This window comes from Erythrolamprus reginae, chromosome 9 (genome assembly GCF_031021105.1).
Source record: "Erythrolamprus reginae isolate rEryReg1 chromosome 9, rEryReg1.hap1, whole genome shotgun sequence".
Lineage (NCBI taxonomy): Eukaryota > Metazoa > Chordata > Lepidosauria > Squamata > Dipsadidae > Erythrolamprus > Erythrolamprus reginae.
In genome coordinates, this window is record NC_091958.1 from 26552878 (window position 1) to 26577095 (window position 24218).

Sequence of the window (24218 nt, forward strand, 5' to 3'; positions counted from 1 at the left end):
CTCAAGTTTAACTAAGAGGATCCTGGCATAGATTTTAGTTACAATATCTGCTAGTCCTTTTTAAAAAAAAGCTTTATTTAAATTTTCCAATATAGTAAAAAGAAAAAAACATATACATATGCAGATCATAACCCATTTCTGAATCAATATGCAACAATTTCTAATTTGAAGAGCTAAAATGAATTTAACTTATTAAACTTTACTATTTGTATGTTTCATTTGTTATTATCTAAATATGTTTTGATCTCTCGTCATCTCTTTAAAATATTCTCTTCTCAATCCAGTTGGACCATTTATCCCAAAGTTTGTTTCTTTCATCTACTTTCGTGCCTTTGATGTCTATTGTCATCTCGTCCATCTCTGCGGACCTATAGATTTTTTATATTACCGGTATTTGCTTTTCTGATGGGAGTTCTTGACTTTTCCAGTTTTGAGCATACGTAATTCTTGTAGTTGTAAATTTTCTAAACATAATTGAAGTCTGGAGGAGTAAGGTAATTTGTTGTGTGAAGAGGGGTGGAGGACTTGTCTTGTGAAGTATTTCTGGACTCCTTCAATTGTATTAATATCTGTTATGCAGTGTGGATTCCATACAGGTGAGCTGTGTTCAAGAATTGGTCTGACGAATGTTTTGTATGCTCTAGTTAGTAGATCAGTGTTTCTAGGAATGCTGAACTAAGCTCCCGCTCCCCCGTAGCACTCAAATGTCATATTCAGATGTTTCCCGAAGTTTCCAAATTGTGTTGTTTATAACAACTATAAGTAACTAAAAGGAAGAAAAAGAAAGTGAAGTTGTGGAAATAAAGAACATGAAGACAGGGTATCTGTGGGAAGGGACTTTGGGTGGCTAAATGATCATTGGTCTACATTATTCCACTTTAATGTCCCAGAGGTTTCCCAGAGCCACTGAGATTCGAAAGAGAGAAAGACACTTGAGATGAGAGTTGCAAAAAGAAGCAGATTTTATTTTTGGCCAAAACAAAACGAAGAGCATTTGGGAACTGCAGATCGTGCAAGAATGCAGCCGCACGAATGGTCATGGGATTCCCAGGCATGTCCATGTTTCTCCAACACTCCATACACTGCATTGGCTGCCAATCAGTTTCCGGGCACAATTCAAAGTGTTAGTTATGACCTATAAAGCTCTACAAATGGCATCCGACCAGATTACTTGTGGGACCACCTTCTGCCACCGGAGTCCAAGCGGCCGGTCAGGTCCCACAGAGTCGACCTTCTCCAGGTCCCGTCAACAAGACAATGTGGCTTGGTGGGGCCTAAGGGAAGAGCCTTCTCTGTGGGGGCCCCGGCCCTCTGGAATCAGCTCCCCCTGGAGATTTGTACCGCCCTCACCCTCATTGCCTTCATGACAATTTGAAGACACACCTGGGCCTATGAATGAATGTATGTTGAATGGAGGCTATTTGGAAAAATGGTTTAGTGCTGGACCGTACCACATAGTTCGAGGTCCTGGGCAAAAATTGGAGCACACGGGTGAGAAAAAGCGACAGATTTTATACCCTCTCTTGCCCCCCCCCCCCCGGAGCTTCCTGTGTAAGAAATGTACTCTGATTGGTTCTCAGACTCCCATGGGGCTATGCAGGGGTAACTTTGTAGGTTGTCTTGAGTCCCAGGCCTGGTTGAATCTTGCTGCTGGGTAATGATGTAATGACGGGCCTTTGGGGAATTCTTATTGTGGCTTTGTCCTGGTATGAGGGCTAATCCTGTCCTGAAGGTGAAGGTCTTTTGTGTTGTAGGTAGGCTGGCCCAGGCTTTCTGGGGCTATTAGTAAAGGTGGGAGCTGCTTTCTAAGAGCATATTTCTCCTTTTCTCATCCAGGCAGGAGTAATATTCTGCCTTTTTAATATTCCCTAGAATATTTCATTTTCCTAGGAGAGGGATAGGTGCTAACTTCCTACGATGTAAGTCAACTGACGATGCAAGTCTACAAATGTAACCCTACATTTGATATGTATGAGGGTCGCCCAGAAAGTAATGCACCCCATTTTTTTCTTCAACAATTATTTATTGAACACAATGAAACTTACACACAAGTAAGAATGATGTTTCTTCTGCGCTCCCTATTTTTCCACGTAATCTCCGTCTTTTTCTATGGCCTTCCTCCAGTGAGACACAAGGGCGTGTATGCCCTGTCGGTACCACTCCTTGTTCTAATGGCCTCACCCTCTGTTCTTCTGTTCTTCTAATGGCCTCCCCCTTTGTGCCCAGCGACTAACCGTACTTCTGTTGACTGCAGATTCTCCATAAACTGTACACAAATTGTTAATGGTCCCAGCAGTTTCTTTCTCTGCAGTGAGAAATTCAACGACGACACGCTGCTTGTAACGTCCATCACTTACAGACGCCATTTCGAAACACTGTGTGCAGCTACGCTGTCTGAAGAAATGCAAAATTTACACCACACACTCCTGACAATTCAAATAATGTATATCTAAAATTTCGCATTCGTACCATTACTGTAGACTGAGAGAGAAAAGAGTGGTGCATTAGTTTCTGGGCGACCCTTGTATGTATGCATCCATGTCTCCCTGCTGGCATTCCAAAAGACCATGAAAACCAGGTAGGTCTTCAAGAGGGCATCTAGGACTCCCCTGGCTGTGATGTTCTCTATTTGGATCCTGTAAAATTATTTTGCATTTCCTTGGTTCTAATGGATTGCACGCTCTTGTTTTTATGTTGTGCGTTACTCTGATTTGGAAGCAGCACTCTAAGCCAGTTGCAATTTGCTGAGTGTGCAAAAGGCCTCATCTCTTAGCAACCAAGGCAACAGCCAAAATCCTTGGATTATCGGGGAGTGGTTCAGCGGACTTCCACCTACAGAGGGAGGGGGGGGAGCTGATGTAAATCCAGGTAGCCTGAGAGTATTAGAAAGGGGCTTTGCCCTAAGAAAGGAAGGAAGGGAGGAAGGAAGAAGAAAGAAAGAAAGAAATTATTGATTATAAATATTTTTTAAAAACCATTTAAAACATTGAAATACAAACATTTAGATAGTACAATACAAACAACACATTTACGTAACAACTTTTATAATATTTCTATAGTAAATTGCATTGATGTTAAGTTTCCATTTATACACAAGAAAGTTAACTGTACTTTCTTTACAGTTTCTTTTTCAATTGAGAAGTTTATTTTCACTTACAATTATAATGATAAATATGTACATTTATACATCCTTATACAGTAGTGTCCAGAACTAACTACGGCCGATGTTGTGAATGGCTGAATCCAGTTGGATGAATGTGGATGGCTGGGTTTTTTTTTAGGAAAAAGGGTTTTTTAATAATAATAATAATAATAATAATAATAATAATAATAATAATTTATTAGATTTGTATGCCGCCCCTCTCCAAGGACTCGGGCGGCTCACAACAACATAAACAGTGTACAAATCCAATTTTAAAATACAATTTAAAACTCTTATAATAAAATAAAATAATCACACAACCAATCAAACCATACACCAGCCTTGACAATTGGGGTGTGTATTAGTTTCCCCATGCCTGGCGGCAAAGATGAGTTTTTAATAACTTACGAAAGGCGAGGAGGGTGGGGGCAGTCCTAATCTCTGTGGGGAGTTGGTTTCAGAGGGCCGGGGCTGCCACAGAGAAGGCTCTCCCCCTGGGTCCCGCCAGACAACATTGTTTAGTTGACGGGATCCGGAGAAGGCCAACTGTTTGGGATCTAATTGGTCGCTGGGATTCGTGCGGCAGCAGGCAGTCTCGGAGGTATTCTGGTCCGGTGCCATGTAATGCTTTGTAGGTCATAACTAACACTTTGAATTGTGACCGGAAATTTTAGATTTTTGCAGATTTTTAATATTAGATTTCTTAAACGTTTTTGCATTTGTATTTATTCTGTTGTAAGACGCCCTAAGTCGGTTGAGAAGGGCGGCATAGAAATCTAAATAAATTTAATTTAACTTAATTTATTTGACTTCTATGCTGCCCAATCCCGAATGAATGAATGAATGAATCCTCTTTTTCCTCTGTTGTACATTCCAGTAGTAAAACATATTCCAAACCTCTAAGTCCTCTGAAAGCTGACATCGAGGCTCCCTGTCAGGGGCCCTTGGATTCCCTCTTGCAATGCTCCCTGCAATGCGCGCCCTGCTTCCCTCGCCTGCAGACTGCATCTCAGGCCTTTTGTTGGGGGCCTTCCTTGGAACCCTCTGACCGCGTCCTACACAAGGCTGTTGTTTACACGGGTGGGGTGGGGGCTAAGGAGGTGGGGAAGTGCATCCCTCTGGGCCTTGAGCCCAAGCCCGCTGCTTTAATCCAATTTGCACTCTCTGCTCTGAGCTAATTGATCCCCCGCCCCGGCTGGCTTCCCAGATCACTTGTTTTGCTTCTTTCCAGGAGGCAGCAGCAGGAGGCGGACGGCCATCTTAACCTGCCCCGCTTGGTCTCTTCCTTTGCGGGTAGGAAAGGGGGAAGGCGCCTCCCTTCAGCTTTGCTCCAGGTAAGTGTGGCCTGGGCAGAACAGCCTGGAGCCCCCACCCCTTCCCAGGTCCCTGGGGCTCATCCCCGGCCCTCCCAGGAAGTGGGGAGCTTGGGTTTCCAAGTAGCCCCCACACCTCCGGGTTCAGCCCCATCACCTGTTGAAGCATCAGCAGCTGACCAAACCACTTTTGGCCAGTTTTAGGGGCCCAGCTCTTGCACCTGGACACGGGGAGAAGAGGGGGAAATATTGCCGCCCCGACCAGCACTTTTCCAGGGAGAGGGGAGGGCTGGGATTTGCTCCCCACGTGCAGGGGATGAGCTGGGTGGAATGCTTTGGTGACCTATATACTTTCTGTATCCTGTTGTGAGCCGCCCAGAGTCCTTCAGGAATTGGAAAGCATAGGAATACAGTACAATAAATGAAATTAAATTAAATTAAAAGAAGGACCAAGGGAGACATGATAGCAGTGTTCCAGTATCTCAGGCGTTGCCACAAAGAAGAGGAAGTCAAGCTATTCTCCAAAGCACCTGAGGGTAGAACAAGAAGCAATGGGTGGAAACTAAACAACTAAACTTAGAACTAAGGAGAAATTTCCCGACAGTCAGAACGGTTGCTCAGTGGAACAGAAGTTGCCTCCAGAAGCTGTGAATGCCCCAACAATGGAAGTTTTTAAGCAGATGTTGGATAACCATCTGTCTGAAGTAGTGTAGGGTATCCTGACTAAGCAGGGGGTTGGACTAGAAGACCTCCAAGGTCCCTTCCAACTCTGTTGTTGTTTAAATTAAGAGGACCACAGATCATTGTGCAGGGGAGGCAGATGGGAAGCTGCCTTTAGCCATCATAACAGTTGAGCCTGTCTTTTGGCCTTGATCATCGTATTTCTCACCACCCACCCCCTATCTCTCTGCATCTGTCTGCATGTACAGTTTGTGTGTCTGTCTGTCTGTCTGTCCTTGCAATCCCCACCCAGCCTCTCCTGTAGGCATCCCAACCTCCCCAGCAAATGCTCTCCAGCTGCCATCTGAATGCATCCCATGATGGAAGCACTAGAACCCCAAATGGTTCTGTAGAGCTTAGCTGAAGAGATTCTGGTTGGCGATCCCGTGGCGAGTCCGTTATTCAGTGTCATGGATGGCAGAGGAGCCCTGGCCCCCTTTTTTTCGGAGAGACTTTCTTTCCAGAGGTGAAGCAAGGTGTCACCTCTTCTCTTGCCACCCAACTCCTCCCTTTGCCCCAGTGGGTGAAAGAGCCAGTGGTGGCATGGAGGGTGTGGGAGTGGCAGCTGGGGCTGGCTGTTTGGTTGTGGAAAGGACTCCAAACATTTTAGACTGGAGCTGGTGGTGCTGGAACAAACCCCAGTTGTTTCTCCATCAATGGGCATTGCCTCCTGGTGGGCTCCATAGAGCGGCCTCTGCCCTCTGGGCAGTTGACCCACAACAGGGTTAGGCTGTTGGCTCTTCTATGTCACGTGGACTTCAACTCCCAGAATTCCTGAGCTAGCATGATTGGCTGGATTCAACTGGGAATTGAAGTCCACAAGTCATAGAAGAGCCAACTTTGCCCACCCCTGATCGTTTTGTTTTATTTGGTTTGGTTTGGTTTGGTTTGGTTGAAAGGGACCTTGCAGGTCATCCACTCCAACCCCCTGCTCAAGCAGGAAACCCTACACCTCCCCAGCCAGATGGCAGTTCAATCTCCTCTTGAAAATGTCTGGAGTTGGGGCATTCACAACCTCTGCTTGATCGCTCTGACCATCAAGAAGTTCTTCCTTATTTCCAAGTTGAATCTCTCCTTGGTCAGCTTTCATCCGTTGTTCCTCGTCTGGCCCCCTGGTGCCATGGAAAATAGTGTGACCCCCTCCTCTCTGTGGCAACCTCTCAAGTACCTGTACACTGCTATCATGTCCCCTCTGGCCCTCCTTTTGGCTAAACTATGCCCACTTGCAGCAGCCTCTCTTCATACGTCTTGGTTTCTAGTCCCCTTATCATTTTGGTTGCTCTTTTCTGTACCCTTTCCAGAGTTTCTATGTCTCCTTTGAGGCGCGGTGACCAGAACTGAATGCAATACTCCAGGTGTTGTCTGACCAGGGCATTGTAGTGTTAATACCTCCCTAGTCTTGGAGACAGATTCTAAGTGGGGCTGGAATGGATACCTGAAGCCAAATGACCTCTGGTGGGTGGAGCAGGGCTTGCTGGCAGCTTATGCAAAGGCATCCCAGGTGTCTTGACGGGGCCTCTGCAGGTCCTGATCCAAAAATGGCAGAGCATGGATCCCTCACTGAGGCTGCTGCCCCTTGGAACAGTCTCTGCAGCCAGCTCTGTCTTTCTAGGAGACTGTAAGAGGGATGCAGGAAGGCCTAGCATCGGGGGTCCTCTGAACCAAGCCCACCATTGGTCTCTCCTCCAACGTGCCTCCCCCTGGGCTTTCTTTTCCAGTCCCTTCTGGATCTCGGAGCTTCTCTTGATCACCCAGTTTCCGAGTCTCTCCTGGGTCAACGCTGCCCCCTGCCCTTGATTCAGCCTTCGGTCAGTGCCAGGATGTTCGACTGGATTGAGAAGGTGGTACCCCAGCCTCCTGTGAAAATCCATGTCTCTGTGGTGGAAGAGAAAGATGCCCCAGTGGAACAGGGTGCAGCTGTGGACAGGCCAGAACTTGCCAAGAAGGTGAGCGGCAGCCTTGAAGTAGCCATTACCGTATTTTCAGAGTATAGTTTTTGAGGAGGAAAATAGGGAAAAGAATCCGCTTACCAGGTGTTCATCTGGCTAGCATCCTTAGTCTGGTCAGCTTCAGCACATTGTTATATCCCCTGGTTAGGGCTTTAAAAAAATTATTTGGAGAGAGTAACAATGAAAGAGCTTGCAAGCCAGTAAGAGCTGGGAACCTCATTAGCATCTGGAAAGAAACATTCAGAGCAAGTAGAGCAATGGAAAAAAACTCTGCGAAGATTTAGGGTTTTGCTACCTGTACAGGTGCAGTAGACTCTGCTAGCACTTAGAGCCAGGGGGGCGAGCACACGTGACCGTTCCATCTTAGCAGCCCACCTCTGATTATAATAAAAATAGTCTTGCATTGTATGATTTTGGTTTCCTGGCCTGATCTGCCTTAAAGGGCTAACAAGATTGGCCTCCCTCCCTCAATAATAATAATTTAATAATAATAATTTATTAGATTTGTATGCTGCCCCTCTCCGAAAACCCGGGGCAGCTCTCAAGGGTGGATGTCCTCAGGAAGCTCTGCAGAATTCACTCAGGTTGGCAAGGATGGAGTCAGGGCCTCCTGTTGGCTGTTCCATGTTCCACTGCTTGATGTTTCATGTAATTCATTCTTTCCTTAAAGCTGCCAGAAGGAGATTGCTGCAACCCAGCAGAAGGTAATTCAGTTCCCCATCAAAACTTGGGTCAGCTGTGCCAGGTGCTGCCCTCAAAATCCTTGCGTAGCCCTTGTCCCTCTGTCAGTCCCACAGGATGTGTTCCGCATGGTCCTGATAGGGAAGAGCCACCCTTGATTCACACACTACTTTCCCTCTTTGGGTCTCCCCCTCCCCAGTTTGGGGAGCAATATTTACTTATTCACGCGAGATCTGGTGAGCCCTTTCACCCTGATATTATTTCAGCATCTTTAAAAAATTTTCAAAGGGCGATTGCAATTTCCTCATACCACGGAGTTGTGTATTTCACCTACAAAAATCTTCAGAGCTACAAGAATATTCTGCAGTACTCCCTTAATCTTCCTTCTTCAGACAGGGAGAAAGATGGAAGGGACTGGCAACTCCTGATGGTCACATCTCAGTCACACTTTAGGCAGGGATGTCCCTGAAGGCCAATTCACGTCAGTTCTACGTCGCTCAGGATCTGCTCTTTCTACCATCCTTTTCAGGTGCCTCCAGGCAAAAATATAGCACAATGAACGGGATTGAAATAGTCGCTCACACTGCAGACCTCAAAATCCACTTTGGATGAGGCCAGGTCCTGGCTGTGCTTATAAAAATTTGTTGCAAAATCAAAACCAGAAGTCCACACAGATGATTGATTCAGCTGGATTCAATAATTTCTTTATAAACATAATATATATATATATATTTACAATACCGCAAGTAGAATTCTTCAATCAGATACAGGCAGCAGAGAACAGTTGGTTTCATTTCAGCAGAATTCACAAGCACGGAGACTGCAGAGTGGGCAGAGAGCAGAGTGGGGAGTGAGCCACGTCCAGCCTTAAGCTTCTCAGTTTGAACCTGGCTCATTGCCCATAAACCTGAGCTTTCTAGCCTTTCTAGGTTGTCTCTTTCTTCTAACTGCCTTGGGAATATGCACCCAAGCAGTACTTCCAAAAACTCTTAAATGTGCCAAAGATGGCTTTCTCCCATACAGCCCTTTATATTGAGTATCATTAATAGATGAACTCCAGAGCCTAATAATTAAATAATTAGCAGTCAACATGGCTTCACCCCAGTATGACCTGCTCGGACCTGAATCCTCCAGCATTGAGTCCTTTATGGTTTGTAAGACTTCATTTTGCATCTCAGCAACACCGATCTCTGCTGCTGTGTTTCATTCCCTACTTGGACCAGGAGGCTCTCTTTGTACAGTCATTCAGCCCCTCATCACCTCCCATCTTGATTATTGCAATGCGCTCTACATGGGGCTACCCTTGAAAAGAGTTCGGAGACTGCAAATAGTCCAGAATGCAGCTGCGAGAACTGTCATGGGTTTACCTCGGTACACCCATATAACACCTTTGCTCCGTGTGCTGCACTGACTTCCTATTAGTCTCCGGGGACAATTCAAGGTGTGGGTTATTACATATAAAGCCCTATATGGCTCAGGGCCAGACTATTTACGCGACCGTCTCTTGCCGCATATCTCCCAGAGTTGGCCTCCTCCAGGTCAATGCAGCTTGGCAGGACCATGGAGGAGGGCCTTCTCTGTGGCTGCCCCAGCTCTATGGAACCAACTTCCGCCTGATGTCCGTACTGCTCCCACCCTGCTGGCCTTTTGTAAGGCCACAATGACCTGGCTTTGTCGGCAGGCCTGGGGGACATAAATTTACATCCTGGATGGCCAATTTTATGAATGGTGTACATGTGTATGACTGTGACTGCCTTTTTAAATAACTTTTTATGGGGTTTTAGTTTTATAATGTTTTAGAAAATATTCGACTTCCTTTATCCCTTTGTATCTATTTATATTGTATCTTTATTATTGTTGTAAGCCGCCCTGAGTCCTTCGGGATTGGGCAGCATTGAAGTCGAATTAATTAATTAATTAATTAATTAATTCCCAACTGTCCCATTGTTGAAAACTTGTTGACATTAATTCTGAACCTCTGTCAGTTTGCAACTGGCATATTTGTTGTTTATACCTTCTTTCTACGAAGTTTACCCATTGCTTAAACTTCTGTAGCACCTCTGCCCTACTCTTTAGTAAATAGCAGAACCTAAACCTGCTGTAGTCATCTACAATGACCAGCACACACTTTGCTCCTTCTAAACTGGCTTGCATTGGCCCAACCACATCTGCATGTACCAGCTCTAGAGCGCTTGTTGTCTGCCTTGTGTGACTTTTGATCACTGGGAATGCCTTGGACTTCGATGTGTTGCATACTGCACAGTCCAAATATGCCTTACATCCCTTTAAATTTAACCCTTCTACAAACTGTTGCATCATTTGCAAAACTCTGAAACTGGCATGGCCAAGCCTTCCCATGTAAAGGATGAACACATGAATCATGCTCTGCAACGTTTCTAAATGTCTGCGCACATTGAACTCTTTTATGCCCTGTGCACATACAATCCCATTTCTCTTTATGAGACACGTCCCACTTACAAATGTGATTTCAAATTCTGTGTCTAAACTAGAGACACTCAGCAAATTATGCTCCATTTCAGGTACACATACTACAACATTAAACCTTGATTCCAGATATGGAATTCGTACACTGCGTCTTCCAATGACTTTAGCCTTCTGGCCATTTGCCAAGGCTGCTGCATCTCGAGCAGCTGGAACCATTCTGAAAAACAATTTATAATTCTTAACAATGGTTTGACTTGCCCCACTGTCTTATCAACCATTTGTCTCTGCTACTGCAATAACAAACGTTTGCAACAGGAACCTTTCCATTTTGCAAATAAACTTTATTTTCTGGCAAACAGCTTTTTCTTTGCAAACACTCCTTCTTTAAATGTGATCTTTCACCACAAAGGTTCACAAACTCCCTGATGCCCTCTCAGCAAAGAGCCACTGGCACCCCAAAGACTCAACAGCTTCTCTTTTTTCTCCATACAGCGTCCATCCCAGAAGAAGGCCTGGGCACCGTGGAGCTATGGCTGCTGAGGGAAAGGTACTGGCTGCTTCCTTTTCAGGAATCCCCAGTGGCTAAAGAGGCTACTCTTTTCCCCAGAGGCCCCTTGGACCATCTGCAGGGACAGTGTGGATTCTGTTCAATCTGGATCAGCCTCTGCTCTTTATTCAAAATCAAGCATACATGAATGAAACGCAGGGTTAAAACAGCACAGAAGCAGTTATGTATCTCTTTAGAGCTAGCTGTAATCTATGTCCCAGAGGAGTGCCAGAAACTCATTCTTATCTGCATTCCTGAGATAAAGCCCAATTCATTTACTTAAACGTGTGTGTCTGCTCACCAAGGTTTTCCCTAGCACAGCGTCCAACATGGATTGTCTTTTTGAAGCAGAAATCGTGGTTTTAAAACTTCGTTCAAGCACCCCCCCCCCCAGTTTCACATCTCTTTCGTAGAACGGTGTTGAGTCTCCATGCCCCATTTCCCACAATCCCATTCCTTAAAATGCCTGGAAGTGACATCACACCTCAAAGAGCTAAGGTTGTGAATTAATACCTTTTACTCTGTAACTCTTTTTGCCTTCTGAGCAATCTCCTATAGCGAGGGTCTATCCACTGACTTTCCACTCTCATGTCTTCCTCATCCTCTGACTGGGACCGCTCCCCCATTGTCACATCAGCCCCCTCTAGTGGTTCCTCAGGCTCCCTCAGTTCACTTTCTCCCTCACTCTTGCTCTCCGCTTCCTCTGGCAACCCCCCTGGCCCAAGGTCCTCAGAATCTGACATGATCTGAGGTGGACAAGGAGCACTCACAACAACTGCCTGCTGTGTTGTTCTGGTCCTTGGTGCTTCCACCCCAGCTTCCTCCTGCTTTCTCCCAGGGCCGGCCCGGGGCTGCTCTTCTGGCTCTCCCAGAGGCTGCAGAAGACGATCCCACAGCTGCCAGAGAGCTCCCAGGTCCCAGATGCAAAGACCCTGGAGGCCAGCTTTGATGTTCCAGATGAGGTGAGGCAGGACGCGCCGTTTGCCCTCTTTGACTCCCTCTCCGAAGGTTGAATTCCTGGCGGGAATCCTGGTGCTGGTGGTAACAAGAGCTGTTTTTTGTCTGTGTCCAGACAGAGATCCAGAGCTTCCAGGAAGAAGAGGAGGAATTAGGTAAATGTCGGTCAGGTGCCTTCCTGGGAAGAGGCAGGTGGCCTGCCCAGACTTCTAGAGCTCTTGGCTGCATTTCTCCTTTTCAGCCATCACAGTCCTGGAGTCCGAAGAGGAGTCCGAAGTACAGTCATCCAGCAGTGACAGCAGTGCCCCAGTTAACACGTAAGCTTCCTCTGGGCTCGGATGAAGAAAGAAAGAAACCTTCCAAGTCAGACCTACGCGGTGCTCTTGTTTCCGAGGCAAATGCAGCTCCACGGCCCCTGGGATGTCCGTGGTTGCTTGGGAGCCCACCACCCACGTCTAGCATGGTAGCTGCAGGAGAGGGCAAAGGGGTGTGTGTGGGGGTCTGGGTTGGGATCTCTTTTGTTGATCGCAGCCCGAGGCCCTGAGTCCCAACACCTGGGGGAGCTGCCTCAACCAGGGCTCTTCTGTCTTTCCAGAAATGGGGGGAAAGTCTTCACTTGGCTGATAGAAGGATTTGAAAAATTAATGCCTCAGCCAGAGAACAAGAGGAAAGCCGAGGTGAGTGCAAGGGAGGCAAATGCACCGTCTAATTTATCCAGCCAGGAAATCAAGAACTGTTCGGTACATTCAAGCAAAAATCCATAGGAATAGAAAAATCATCTCGGAATAATGATGATAATAATAATAATAATAATAATAATAATAATAATAATAATAATAATAATTATTATTATTATTATTATTAATATGCTGCCCCTCTCCAAAGAATTGGAGCAGCTCACAACAACAACAATGTAAACAAATCTAATATATTTAAAAAACATCTAAAAACCCGTTATTAAAACCATACAACACATACCCTACATAAATAATATAAACCCAGGGGCTCAATTTCCCCATGCCTGACAACATAGGTGGGTCTTTAATAATTTACGAAAGGCAAGGAGGGTGGGGGCGGTTCTGATGTCTGGGGGGAGTTGATTCCAGAGAGCCGGGGCCGCCACAGAGAAGGCTCTTCTCCTGGGGCCCGCCAGACAACATAGGCTCTTCCCCTGGGGCCTGTCAGACCACATAAGGGGCGTGCATAAGCGCACTACTGTGCCCACCGTCCCCTGTCCTATTGTCTTCTTTTGTTACTTTTTATCATTACTTATCTAATGTTTTATTTGTACAAATTATCACCCTATAATTGTTTGACAAAAATAAATAAATAAAAAATAAATATGTTCTTAAGCCTTGATTAGGATAATAATGGACAATGAGAATTTTTCAGAAATTTTTTCCACCTGGGTGTTTAAAAAGGCTTTGCAGAAGTTGGTGATCCCAGTTCAGCCAAGACCCCACCTTTGAAGCATCAGGAGAATATTTATTTATTTATTTATTTATTTATTTATTCGGTTTTTCTTTTATGCCGCTCTTCTCCTTAGACTCACGGCGGCTTACAACATGTTAGCAATAGTACTTTTTAACAGAGCCAGCATATTGCCCCCACAATCCGGGTCCTCATTTGACCCACCTCAGAAGGATGGAAGGCTGAGTCAACCTTGAGCCAGTGATGAGATTTGAACCGCTGACCTACAGATCTCCAGTCAGCTTTAGTGACCTGCAGTTCCGCACTCTACCTGCTGTGCCAACCCTGGTTCAAAATTGTAACTAGGAAGCATCCCCCTTGCTTCTGCCGGCTCCCAGTGGCCTGTCCATGGGGTGTGTCTTGTCTAAGGTGACAATTGCTTTTGAGCAATTTGTCCTGCACCATTTTTTAAAAGTCCCGATTTTGGGGAGATTACGTTGGAGCCGGAAGGACCAGCTCTTCATCCTTTGATACCAGGCGATGACGTGGCTTGAAGGGATCGCCCGGCAGGCAGCTCAGCTTCCATGCTGCCCCAAATCGGCCGATGCAAAGTGGGGGGGGAGACAAAATGAAGCAGGCCCCCGAAACTTTGGCGCTATCAGCTACGGGTTGCTTTGCGCATGCCCAGCAGCAAGAGAGAGAGAGATCAGCGGGTTGGAGAAGAGACCGAGCGCGCACTTCCTTGGCATTGGAGGGGGAAAGAGAAGGGAAACCATTTTCTTTGAGGTGAAGTCCCACCCTAACACTATTAAGTGGGAAAACAAACGCTGAAGTAAAATTCTGCAAAACATTTTCAGTCATCTGGTCACCTTAGTCTTGACCTTTGGCCACACGTATACCACAAGGCTAATCTAGATCCGAAGGGGGGAAATTAATTATGTTTCTATGGAAGAGCTGCTACATGCCCAAATATTTTTTTTAAAAACATAGTTTTTAAGACACATTTTAAAAAGTAATCATTCTATTAATTAGCTTAGGAATGTTTTATATTGTATTTTTTATCGGAATGTTGTGAGCCGCCCCAAGTCCATGGAGAGGGGCGGCATATAAGTCCTTTGGCCAAATTAATTAGTTAATTAATTAATAATTAATTAGTTGTTGCCAGTGTATATTGTAGGAAGACATGGGGGTGGGGGGAGCTGGGCCCCTACACCTCTTGTGTTTGGAGTCCCACAGCCTGCGCTCCTTCTTTCTAATCACACAGAAAGTTGAGCTCGTGCAACTTCTGTGCTTAGGAAGCACAAGAACCTGCACTGAATATAAGTGGCATCATTTTACTGTGTGTCACTGATCGGTGGATTTCAGAGCAGTTGAGGGTTAGTCGTTGCATCTTTGCTATGTTCTCCTCCGAGCCCCCGGAACAGGGTTGGGTTGCTATTGCTACACACCAGAGCTCCGTTCCAATAGCAACACACAGATTGTGTAATTTGCAGGCGACGGCTCCAGTGCAGTCTTCACCAGTTCATCACGTGGTGCCATCTTTTATTTTTATTTATTTATTTATTATTTATTTATTAGATTTGTATGCTGCCCTTTTCTGAAAACTCGGGGCGGCTCACAGAGTAAATATAAATACACAGCGTACCGTACAAAACTAATACGGTAATCCCTTGCTACTTCACGGTTCATCTCTCACGGATTTGCTATTTCATGGGTTTTCAAAGGGGGCTTAAATCCATTAAATCCATTAAAAATTCATAAAATTCTTCTACAGTGCTACTGTACTCTATTAAAGAAACTGGTAGGATATCACATATAGTTCCAGCTGAGAAACATGATAGAATGCCTGTTTAATGCAAAGGGTGGGTTTTAAAAGTCCAAATACTCATTAAATACATAAAAAAATATATTTCCTCTACTTCACGGAAATTCGTTTTTCATGGGTGGTCTTGGAATGCAACCCCTGCGAAAAACAAGGGATTACTGTACATTAAAAAAAACTATAGTTAAAAACCCTATGTATTACTCAATCAAACAGTACAGTCACACCATGTATCACAATTATTAGTCAGGGGGGCCAGATTTAATCGCCCCAGGCCTGGCAACATAGATGGGTCTTCAGACTCTTGCGGAAGCCAAGGAGAGTGGGAGCAGTACGAATCTCCGGGGGGAGCTGATTCCAGAGGGCCGGGGCCCCCACAGAGAAGGCTCTTCCCCTAGGCCTCGCCAAGCGACATTGGTTGACAGGACCTGGAAAAGGCCGACTCTGTGGGACATAACCGGCTGCTGGGATTCATGCGGCAGAAGGCACATGCACGGAAGCAAAATGTCATGAGGGGACATGCGTGCGAGTGAGATTTTGGCAATTTTTTTCTTCTGCTCATACGCGGAAGCAAGACTTCCCCAAAATCTCACTCGCCGCACGTCCCCTAATGGGATTTCAGCACTTTTTTGCTTCCTGCACACTTGTGGAAGAAAAATTTTGCGTGGGGTTGTGCACTTACATATGTGAGCATAGCAACCACACGCGTGCCAGATTCGTCATGATGCCCACGCAGCGGAAGGTATTCAGGTAAGAGCAACCAGCCCCTGCCTTGGGCTCCCAGGGGTGTGGGGACCATGGTGGCTTTTTCAGTTCTTGGGGGGATCTGAGACTGGCCTGTGATTTGGATGCCCCATTTTTTCTTCTCTGTTTCTGCACCAGGAAAGGACCCCAGGAAGAGCTGCTGAAGGAAGCAGTGAGTGACTGACCCTTTGATACTGAAGGGGGTGGGGTGGGACGCAACCTTGGCAATCCTTAAACCAGTGATGGCGAACCTATGGCATGGGCGCCACAGGTGGCACACGGAGCCATATCTGCTGGCACCTGAGCTGTTGCCCTAGCTCAGCTCCAACATGCATGTCTGTGCCAATCAGCTGGTTTTTGGCTCGCACAGAGGCTCTGGGAGGGCGTTTTTGGCTTCCAGAGAGCTGCCGGGGGGATGGGGGAGGGCGTTTTTACCCTACCCTGGCTACAGGGAAGCGTTTGGAGCCTGGGGAGGGTGAAACACGAGCCTACTGGGCCTACCAGAATTTGGGAAACAGGCTGTTTCCGGCCTCCAAAGGGCCCTGGGGGGTGGGGGAAGCTATTTTCGGCCTCCCCAAGTATTAAATTATGGGTGTGGGCACTCACACATGCGTGATAGCGCACACTCATGCTCTTTCAGCACCCAAAGAAAAAAAGGTTTGCCATCACTGCCCTAAACCCTGATGGGCACAACACTGATTTGTTCATCCCAGTTGGGATGGGGGTGAGTCCTGGCTTTCTATACTGCTCAAAAAAATAAAATAAAGGGAACACTCAAAGAACACATCCTAGATCTGAACGAATGAAATATTCTCATTGGATACTTTGTTCTGTACAAAGTTGAATGTGCACAACAGCATGTCAATTAGTGTGAGAGTTTGATTTCAGAGAGGTTTGGTTTACTTGGAGTTATATTGTGTTTTTTAAGTGTCCCCTTTACTTTTTTGAGCAGTGTATATTTTCCATGGACTGAATGGTGTCCCAGGAGCCATTTTTGCTGTTGGTCATTTAATCTGACAACTCACATTTTTCACAACTGCAAAGCACTAAAGAACTATGGATCCAGCATCTGAATCAGTCATGAAAAGACGCACCAGCAGGCATCCAGGCCTTGATACCAGGAGAGGTTTGAGGTTCCAGAGTCAGGGAGGGAATTGAACACTCAACTCTCACCCCTGGGAGTCTGGGATAATGGAGGGAATCTTCCCTCTTCTGACCCTGGAAGCTCACGGGGCTTCTTTCTCTGACCCTCGAGCCCCCTTTGAGCTGCACGTTAGTCCTTGGAAACAGTCTGGCTTTCAGGTTTCCTTGAGAAGGAAGGTCAGGCAAGGGGGTTGCTTTTTTCTATTGAGAAAAAAAATAATTTATTTTATTTTTAAAGTAGATGTTAATTGTATTTTGTGTATTGCCTTTTTAACCAAAGAAAGCCATGCTGAGTGTTTGGAATAGAATGGAATGGAATAAAGAATGGAATGGAATGGAATAGAATAGAATAGAATAATGGAATAGAATAGAATAGAATAGAAAATGGGATGGAATGGAATAGAGCAGTGTTTCCCAATCTTGGCAACTTGAAGTTTGCTGGCTGGGGAATTCTGGGAATTGAAGTCCAGATGTCTTCAAGTTATTTATTTATTTTATTTATTTATTGGATTTGTATGCCGCCCCTCTCCGCAGACTCGTTTACCAAGTTTGGGAAACCCTGGAATAGAGAATGGAATGGAACAGTTTATTGGTCAAGTGTGATTGGACACACAAGGAATTTGTGTTTGGTGCATACGCTCGCGTTGTACATTAAAAAAAATACATTCATCAAAAATCATAAGATACAACACTTAGTGATAGTCATAGATTACTAATAAGCAATCGAATCATACTAGGAAACAAACAGAACGATATAAACCATAAAAATACAAGCAACATGGTTAGAGTCATAAGTGGAGAGAGATAGGTACTAGGAAGGATGAGAAGAATAATAGTAATACATTCTTAGTTAATAGTTTGAGAGTGTTGTAGGAATTAGATATTTAGCAGAGGGATGACAGTCAAAAAAAGCTGCCCTTGGTTCTAGTGGTTCTGGTGTGCAGTGCCCTATAGAAATTAAAATTTCCAATGAAATTGGAACACCAAAACATTCTGATAGCTTGGTTGGTACCACAGCCCCGGCCTCAATTCCTCCTGTGTGTAAATCTTCCTCAGCTGACTTAAAAGGGAGTGGTCGAGTGACGTCGCAGAGTGAGCCCCTCCCAGCCAGTCCTCCCAGTTCCACGGGAGCCTCGTCTGACCAGCAGTCCTACCTCAGCCTTCCTCTCTTTCCCCAGAGACCCGGAGGCCACGGGGCCCAAAGGTAGGGGAGCCTTCCAGACACACACACACACTCCGAGTCAGAAGGGGGGGCTCAGTGGGTCACAGCCTGGGTTGAACTGGGGTTTGGAGGAATGAGGCTGCCAAGAGGGGGTTGGGGTCCCTGGTGGGTGAGAAGCAACTTTTGGTGACTGCACCGAGAGAGCTCATCCCACCCACCATTTCCTTGGCATTTCCCAGAGTCTGATCAGGGGCACAAAGCGGATGATGGAGAAAAGACAGAATAAATAAGAAAGATCTGTTAAGTTCTGGTAAGGCGAAGCAAGACAGAGAAAAGTATCCAGTTTTAAATAAGAAAATGCATTTATTTTTCACTTTGCTTTTACTTAAAGTAGGGTTATCCACCTGGGGATTGGGACCCCTTTGGGGGTCGAATGACCATTTCACAGGGATTGCCTAAGACAAAAAGAGAAGAGACAAATTCCCCATGGTGTCTGGAACTAAAGCTTCTATTCTCGCGCCTTGGAACATATTTTTACAATCCGACCAATCAGGCATTTACAGTGGGGGGGTGTGTCCGTTTGACCTTCCTGCCAATCAGCATACAGCTCTGGTAGGAGAATTGGTGCTAGACTTATGGTTGGGGGTCACCACACCATGAGGAACTGTATTAAGGGGTCACGGCATTAGAAGGATCACTAGATTTGGAGCTGGAGAAAATAGACTTGCAAAACGTTTTTGCTTGAGTCTAGGGAGTGTTTGACAAGGAAGGAGAAGTCAAAGGAGCAGCCAGGCTCCCTGGGGAGACCAAGAGCCTGAGCACAATTCTTAAGCACCCAGTGATTTGGGGGGGGGGGGGGGGACAAGAGCTGGGAAGTTGACATGCTGCCTCTCGTAGGATCCGGTTGGGAAGGACTTTTGACTGGGACCAAGGGAGGGGTTGGATGTCCTTCTAATGAGACCCTTCTTTTCCCTCCCCAACAGCTTGTTCAAGTGCTTCCTTCAGGGACTGGAGAAAGTGATGCCCCAGCCTGTCACTCAAGCAAAACAAGACGGCCAGGTCAGTAGGGACACCTTCTCGGGTTATGGGGTTGGGCAATTGCAACCAGAGCCATCAGCTAGCTTAGCCCTGTGTAGGCCGAGAGAAAAGCTAGAAGGTTGTTTAGCAGAACCTTAATGAGAGACAATCCACTTCTCGAAGGAAGCAAGGAGTGAAAATAACTACTTGGGCTCCCAGATCCTTCAGCATCTCTGCCTGAGAAATTGAGAGGCCTCCAATTCCTGCCGTTTCTTTTGGTCAGTGGCGTCTCGCCAACAGGTTTCCCAAAGGCCTTGGGGAAAGGGTTGCACTCTCTGCTGGTCTTCCTTTGCAGCAAGTTTATTTTTATTTTTATTTTATTTTATTTTATTTATTTATTTTGTCCAATACATAATAAAGGTTATAGAGGATATACTCGTAATAAAATATATCAGAGAAAGAATAGAAGAGAAGATATAGGAATAAAATATATCAATGAAAGAATAGAGAAAGGATATAGGGATAGAAGAAAAGATATAGGAGATATAGGAGAGACAATAGGACAGGGGACGGAAGGCACACTAGTGCACTTATGCACGCCCCTTAGGAATCTGGAGAGGTCAACATTGGATAGTCTAAGTGTAAAGATTTGGGGGTTAGGGGATGACACTATGGAGTCCAGTAATGAGTTCCACGCTTCGACAACTGGATTACTAAAGTCATTTTTTTTATGGTTAGGTTTGGAGTGGTTAATATTAAATTTTGATTGATATTAATATTAATATTGAGAGTGGGCTCTGGGTCCCAGCAGTGCCCTATTAAGCGTCAAGCTGGGTGAAAATAAATAGCCTTTGTGGAATGGAAGGGAGGGAGGAGTGGAGACGAGAGGGTCTTTTCAAAAATCCAGAAGCCTTGCTAGATGAATCTCATTTTCAGAAAGATTTTAGCCAGGGTGTCAGCGCCCCAAATAGCATCCGGGAAACAAATCAGATTCCAGTCCAATTCTCTCATCCAAGGTTCGATTTATTATTATCAGAGCCATGTTGGGCACGCCGTTGCCATCCCGCTACTAACTTCCTTCCAGTCCCCCACCCAGGTTAAGGTTCATCCCCCATCCCCACACCCACAAGTTGATCACGAGGACCAGTCCAAGTTCAGGGATTTCACCGACCTCCTCTTTACATCTGTTGATGCAGTACAAAAGGTGACCTTGGACTCCAAGAAAGGAATTTGTTGTGACTAGTAATTTTCCCTCTTAAGCAACTGTGGCAGGCCAAAGTCTCTAACTCCACAATGTTTTTCGGCCTGACACAGGGTTGGTGTTCACCTAGCACAGTGTTTCCCAACCTTGGCAACTTGAAGATATTTGGACTTCAACTCCCAGAATTCCCCAGCCAACAAATGCTGGCTGGGGAATTCTGGGAGTTGAAGTCCAAATATCTTCAAGTTGCCAAGGTTGGGAAACACTGTGCTAGCAACACCTCAGCTTTTAGTCCAATGTGTTGTTCACCTGCTTCATTTTCTTCTGTCTACTAGAAGGGAGGTGGGGGGGCTCCTCAGACTCAGGCGTTGGGGTGAAAGCTGGGTGTTCTGTTGCCTTGAAGGTCCTTGCTTCTCAATCGGGGGAATCACAAAGCTTCTTGGATGTAGTCAGTGAAAGAGATGAGAAGGCAGCTGCTAACCGCCTTCCTGCTTGTTTTTCTCCCCCCCCCCCCAGCAAATGAAGAGCACAGGCCATGGCCGAGAAGAAGAAAGTAAGTCCAGTATTGGTCCCCTCTGATGCTGTTTTGTTAGGCAGCCATTTCCGGCCCCCAGTTCTGGTTCCTTCAAGACCCCTGGCAGCAGCACCATCCCATGGGGAGCCTACAACTTGTTCAGTGAAGGGCTGCAAATTGTTTTACTATCACACTGTGGGTGTGGCTTATTTTGGGGGTGTGGCTTGTTGGCCATGTGACCAGGTGGGAGTGGCTTGACAATCATGTGACTGGGGTGGCTTAAAGGTCATGTGACTGGCTTAAAGGTAGCCAGCTTAACGTCACTCACATCAAGGCTTAGAGTTAGGGTGCCTGGTCTCTCCTTGCCTCAGGGAGATACAATTTCCCTATCTAGCCGCCCCGAGTTTGCGGAGAGGGGCGGCATATAAATCCAATAAATCTAATCTAATCTAATCTATTTACTATTACTGAACATCCAAAATATACTATTTAATTCTATGTACATATGCCATATGTGTACATACATATTACACACAAGCACACAAAAACATAGAAACATAGAAGATTGACGGCAGAAAAAGACCTCCTGATCCATCTAGTCTGCCCTTATACTATTTCCTGTATTTTATCTTCAGATGGATATATGTTTATCCCAGGCATGATTACATTCAGTTCCTGTGGATTTAAACATGCCTGGGATAATTACATATACATTCTCCACTGCATCTGGAAGGAGAGTCCAACATGGGTAATTCACCAATCTTATTGGTAGAGACTGAGTTAATTTAAATATTTAAATATGAGGTAGTCACCGCCCCTTAGCAGCCCCCAATACCTCAGTTTTAAAAACTCAGTCTAAGTGTAGAGACTGTTGAGTTTTCTTCTGTGTAATAAAAGTGTTTAATGTAATATCACTGTTTTTAATAATAATTTTCTTTCTCTCTTTGTTCATTTCTCTCTTTCTACAGGACTGGCTGGAATGAAGAGAGGATCCGGACGGGGTCTCTGCCCTCCGCGGGCACCACCCCCACCATTCTTCTCCTTGGGTTTCCCTTCCCTCAGCGGGTACTATGCCAATCAAGGAGCGACTCAGCCTGGGGTCACTGGCCTCAGCGGCCAAACCCGGCTGCCAGCCGAAGGTGAGGGGGTCAGCCCCCCTCACTGGGAGGCTTGGAAATTGCCGCCGTTTGAATAACGAGGAAAGACCTGGCTCAGGGCCAGCGCCTCTCAGCTGTTCGGCGCTAAATAATAAAGCGCCAGCGCCGCCGCCGCCGGAGACGCCGCGGGAGCCGCCGATTCGTCCAAGGCTCAGATCGGCACATTTGGACCTGGCTGCAAGGCTGCAGGGCTGACCTCCTCACTAGGAAATGATTTCCTGAGGGGGGTATAAGGCGATTGGGATCGCGGCGGCTGCCATTTTGGCCAAGAAATTCCCGCGCCCGCCATTCCTGAAGCGGGTGACAGTTGCTCTCCGCCCTAGCAACAGGGCGCGACCAACAAATTAACTGCGCAGGCGTGTACTTCTGAAGTGCCTAGCGCCATTTTGTTGAGATCGTGTTACCGAGTGACACTTATTCTCAACGTGTCTGCAGTCTTTCGTTGAATAAATATCAACAGTGTGAATTGTAAGTAAATATGGCTGATAAAACCCCTGACAAGGCGTCCCCATCTGTAGTGCCTGTGGATAAAGGCAAGTCAAAGCCTAAGGAAAAGTCTAAGACCCAGGCTTCTTCCTCCTCCCTCAAGGAGGCAGAAAGGAGGATAAAAGCGTTGGAACAGAAGTTAGAGGCAGCCCTTTTGACACCAGGGAACCCCTCTTCCTTTTCGGGACAGCTGCTACCACAGCCCAGGGATCAGCCTGCTCCACAATCTGGGTGGAAACCATCTGAGACTTTGTCAGACAGGGACTGGTCACCTGATAGACAGGTCCCCTTTGGGCCTGCTCCTCTGGCGGGATTACAAGCGAGGCCAGGGTCTGCTGCCCACTCAGTGAGAAGTGCTCCTTCAGCCACCTTCACGCCCACTGCAGCTGGGCTTAGGGTGCAACCAGACACCTGGCAGCAACTGTCACCAGCCTTGCAGGGCCTCATATCAGATGTATATACTCAAGGGATGGCAGCGGGGGTGCATCAGGCTACTCCTCACCCCCGTCCAGCTCAGCCCAAAAACCTGTGGGCTGCACCGCCCCTCTCGGGTGGGGGGTCTTGGATGGAGGATCCTTCACCCTTAGAGGACACAGAAAGGGAATACGAATTTTCTGATGATGAGACACCACCAGAACAACCTGTAGTTGCTGGTCTTTTTAAAGCTCCTTTATTCAAACTGTTGCTGCATAAAGCCAAACAGGTGGCGGATTTGCCAGGTTCCACTAAAGCAGCAGACACCTCTGAAGGGCCTAAGCCATCTGCTGTGTTATTTAAGGAACCCCAGCCAGAAACTGAGCATGTACCATCATCTGACATATTTCGACAAAGTCTTAAACGTCCATGGCAAGCCCCTGCAGCAGCACAGGGTCCTTCGGTTATAGAAAGGAAATTCTATACACTGGATGAGGATATGGAAAAGCTGTTGGAGTTTCCTCCCATAGATAATCCTGTAATGACTTTGATATCAAAGGCCTTGGTTCCCTCAGAGACAGGCGACAGCTTGAAACCTGAGGATAGGAAGGCGGAGATTTTGCTGAGAAAATCTCATCAAATGGCCAGCTGGGGGTTTCGTGCAGCCACCGCAGCTTCCTTTTTTAATCGGGCCTCCATTATGTGGCTGCAGGAGGTGCAAGCCCGCCTTGGGCCCGAGGACGGCAGGTTGCGCCAGGACATAAGTAAGCTGCTGGCAGCGGCGGAGTTTTCGGCGGATGCCACCCTCCACGCAGCTAAATTTTCCGCCCGTGGGATGGCAACGACTTTGGCTTCTAGGCGTCTCCTCTGGTTGCGTAGTTGGCCAGCTGACCTCAAATCCAAGTGGAACTTGGCCTCATCTCCATACCAGGGGGAAAAACTTTTTGGGGAGGCTTTGGACCCTGTCCTCATCGAGGATAAGGACAAACGAAAGACCCTGCCTAGAGCATATCGGCGCCAGGAGCGTAGGCCTAATCCCTACAATCGACGTCAGCCATTTCGGTGGGACTCGTCCTTGTCTGCAGGGCAGAGCAATAGACCGTACACACAGACCCAGTATGGCCAGCCCACCTTTCGAGGGGACCGTGTGGCCTTTCAGGATAGGCCCAGGGGGTTCCAGCAGGCTCGGCGTCCATTCAGAGGGAACCAAAGGGGCTTCAGGCGCACAAAATGACTTGACTGCCTTTCAGCCCATAGGAGGCAAACTTCAAAGATTCAGTGCCTCTTGGAGGAGTACCTCCACCGACAAATGGGCTATAGCAACCATATCACAGGGACTGCGCCTGGAGTTTCTGCAGCCCCCGCCAAACCGATTTGTGACTTGTCCGCTAATT

General features: G+C 46.5%; 1 protein-coding gene across 1 annotated transcript in view; it reads left to right on the top strand.

The window, feature by feature from the left end:
• The first annotated feature begins 2567 nt into the window (after nt 1-2567).
• LOC139172502 (cyclic nucleotide-gated channel beta-1-like) overlaps nt 2568-24218 on the top strand; it is a 43000-nt gene continuing 21349 nt past the window's right edge. Inside the window, exons 1-13 of the mRNA XM_070761651.1 lie at nt 2568-2578; nt 4350-4476; nt 6894-7121; nt 7795-7828; nt 10743-10797; nt 11636-11759; nt 11870-11909; nt 11996-12071; nt 12350-12431; nt 15869-15902; nt 17930-18077; nt 19019-19094; nt 20770-20806. Of these exons, the coding sequence (XP_070617752.1) occupies nt 2568-2578; nt 4350-4476; nt 6894-7121; nt 7795-7828; nt 10743-10797; nt 11636-11759; nt 11870-11909; nt 11996-12071; nt 12350-12431; nt 15869-15902; nt 17930-18077; nt 19019-19094; nt 20770-20806 (1072 nt within the window). The remainder of the gene's footprint in view (nt 2579-4349; nt 4477-6893; nt 7122-7794; nt 7829-10742; nt 10798-11635; nt 11760-11869; nt 11910-11995; nt 12072-12349; nt 12432-15868; nt 15903-17929; nt 18078-19018; nt 19095-20769; nt 20807-24218) is intronic.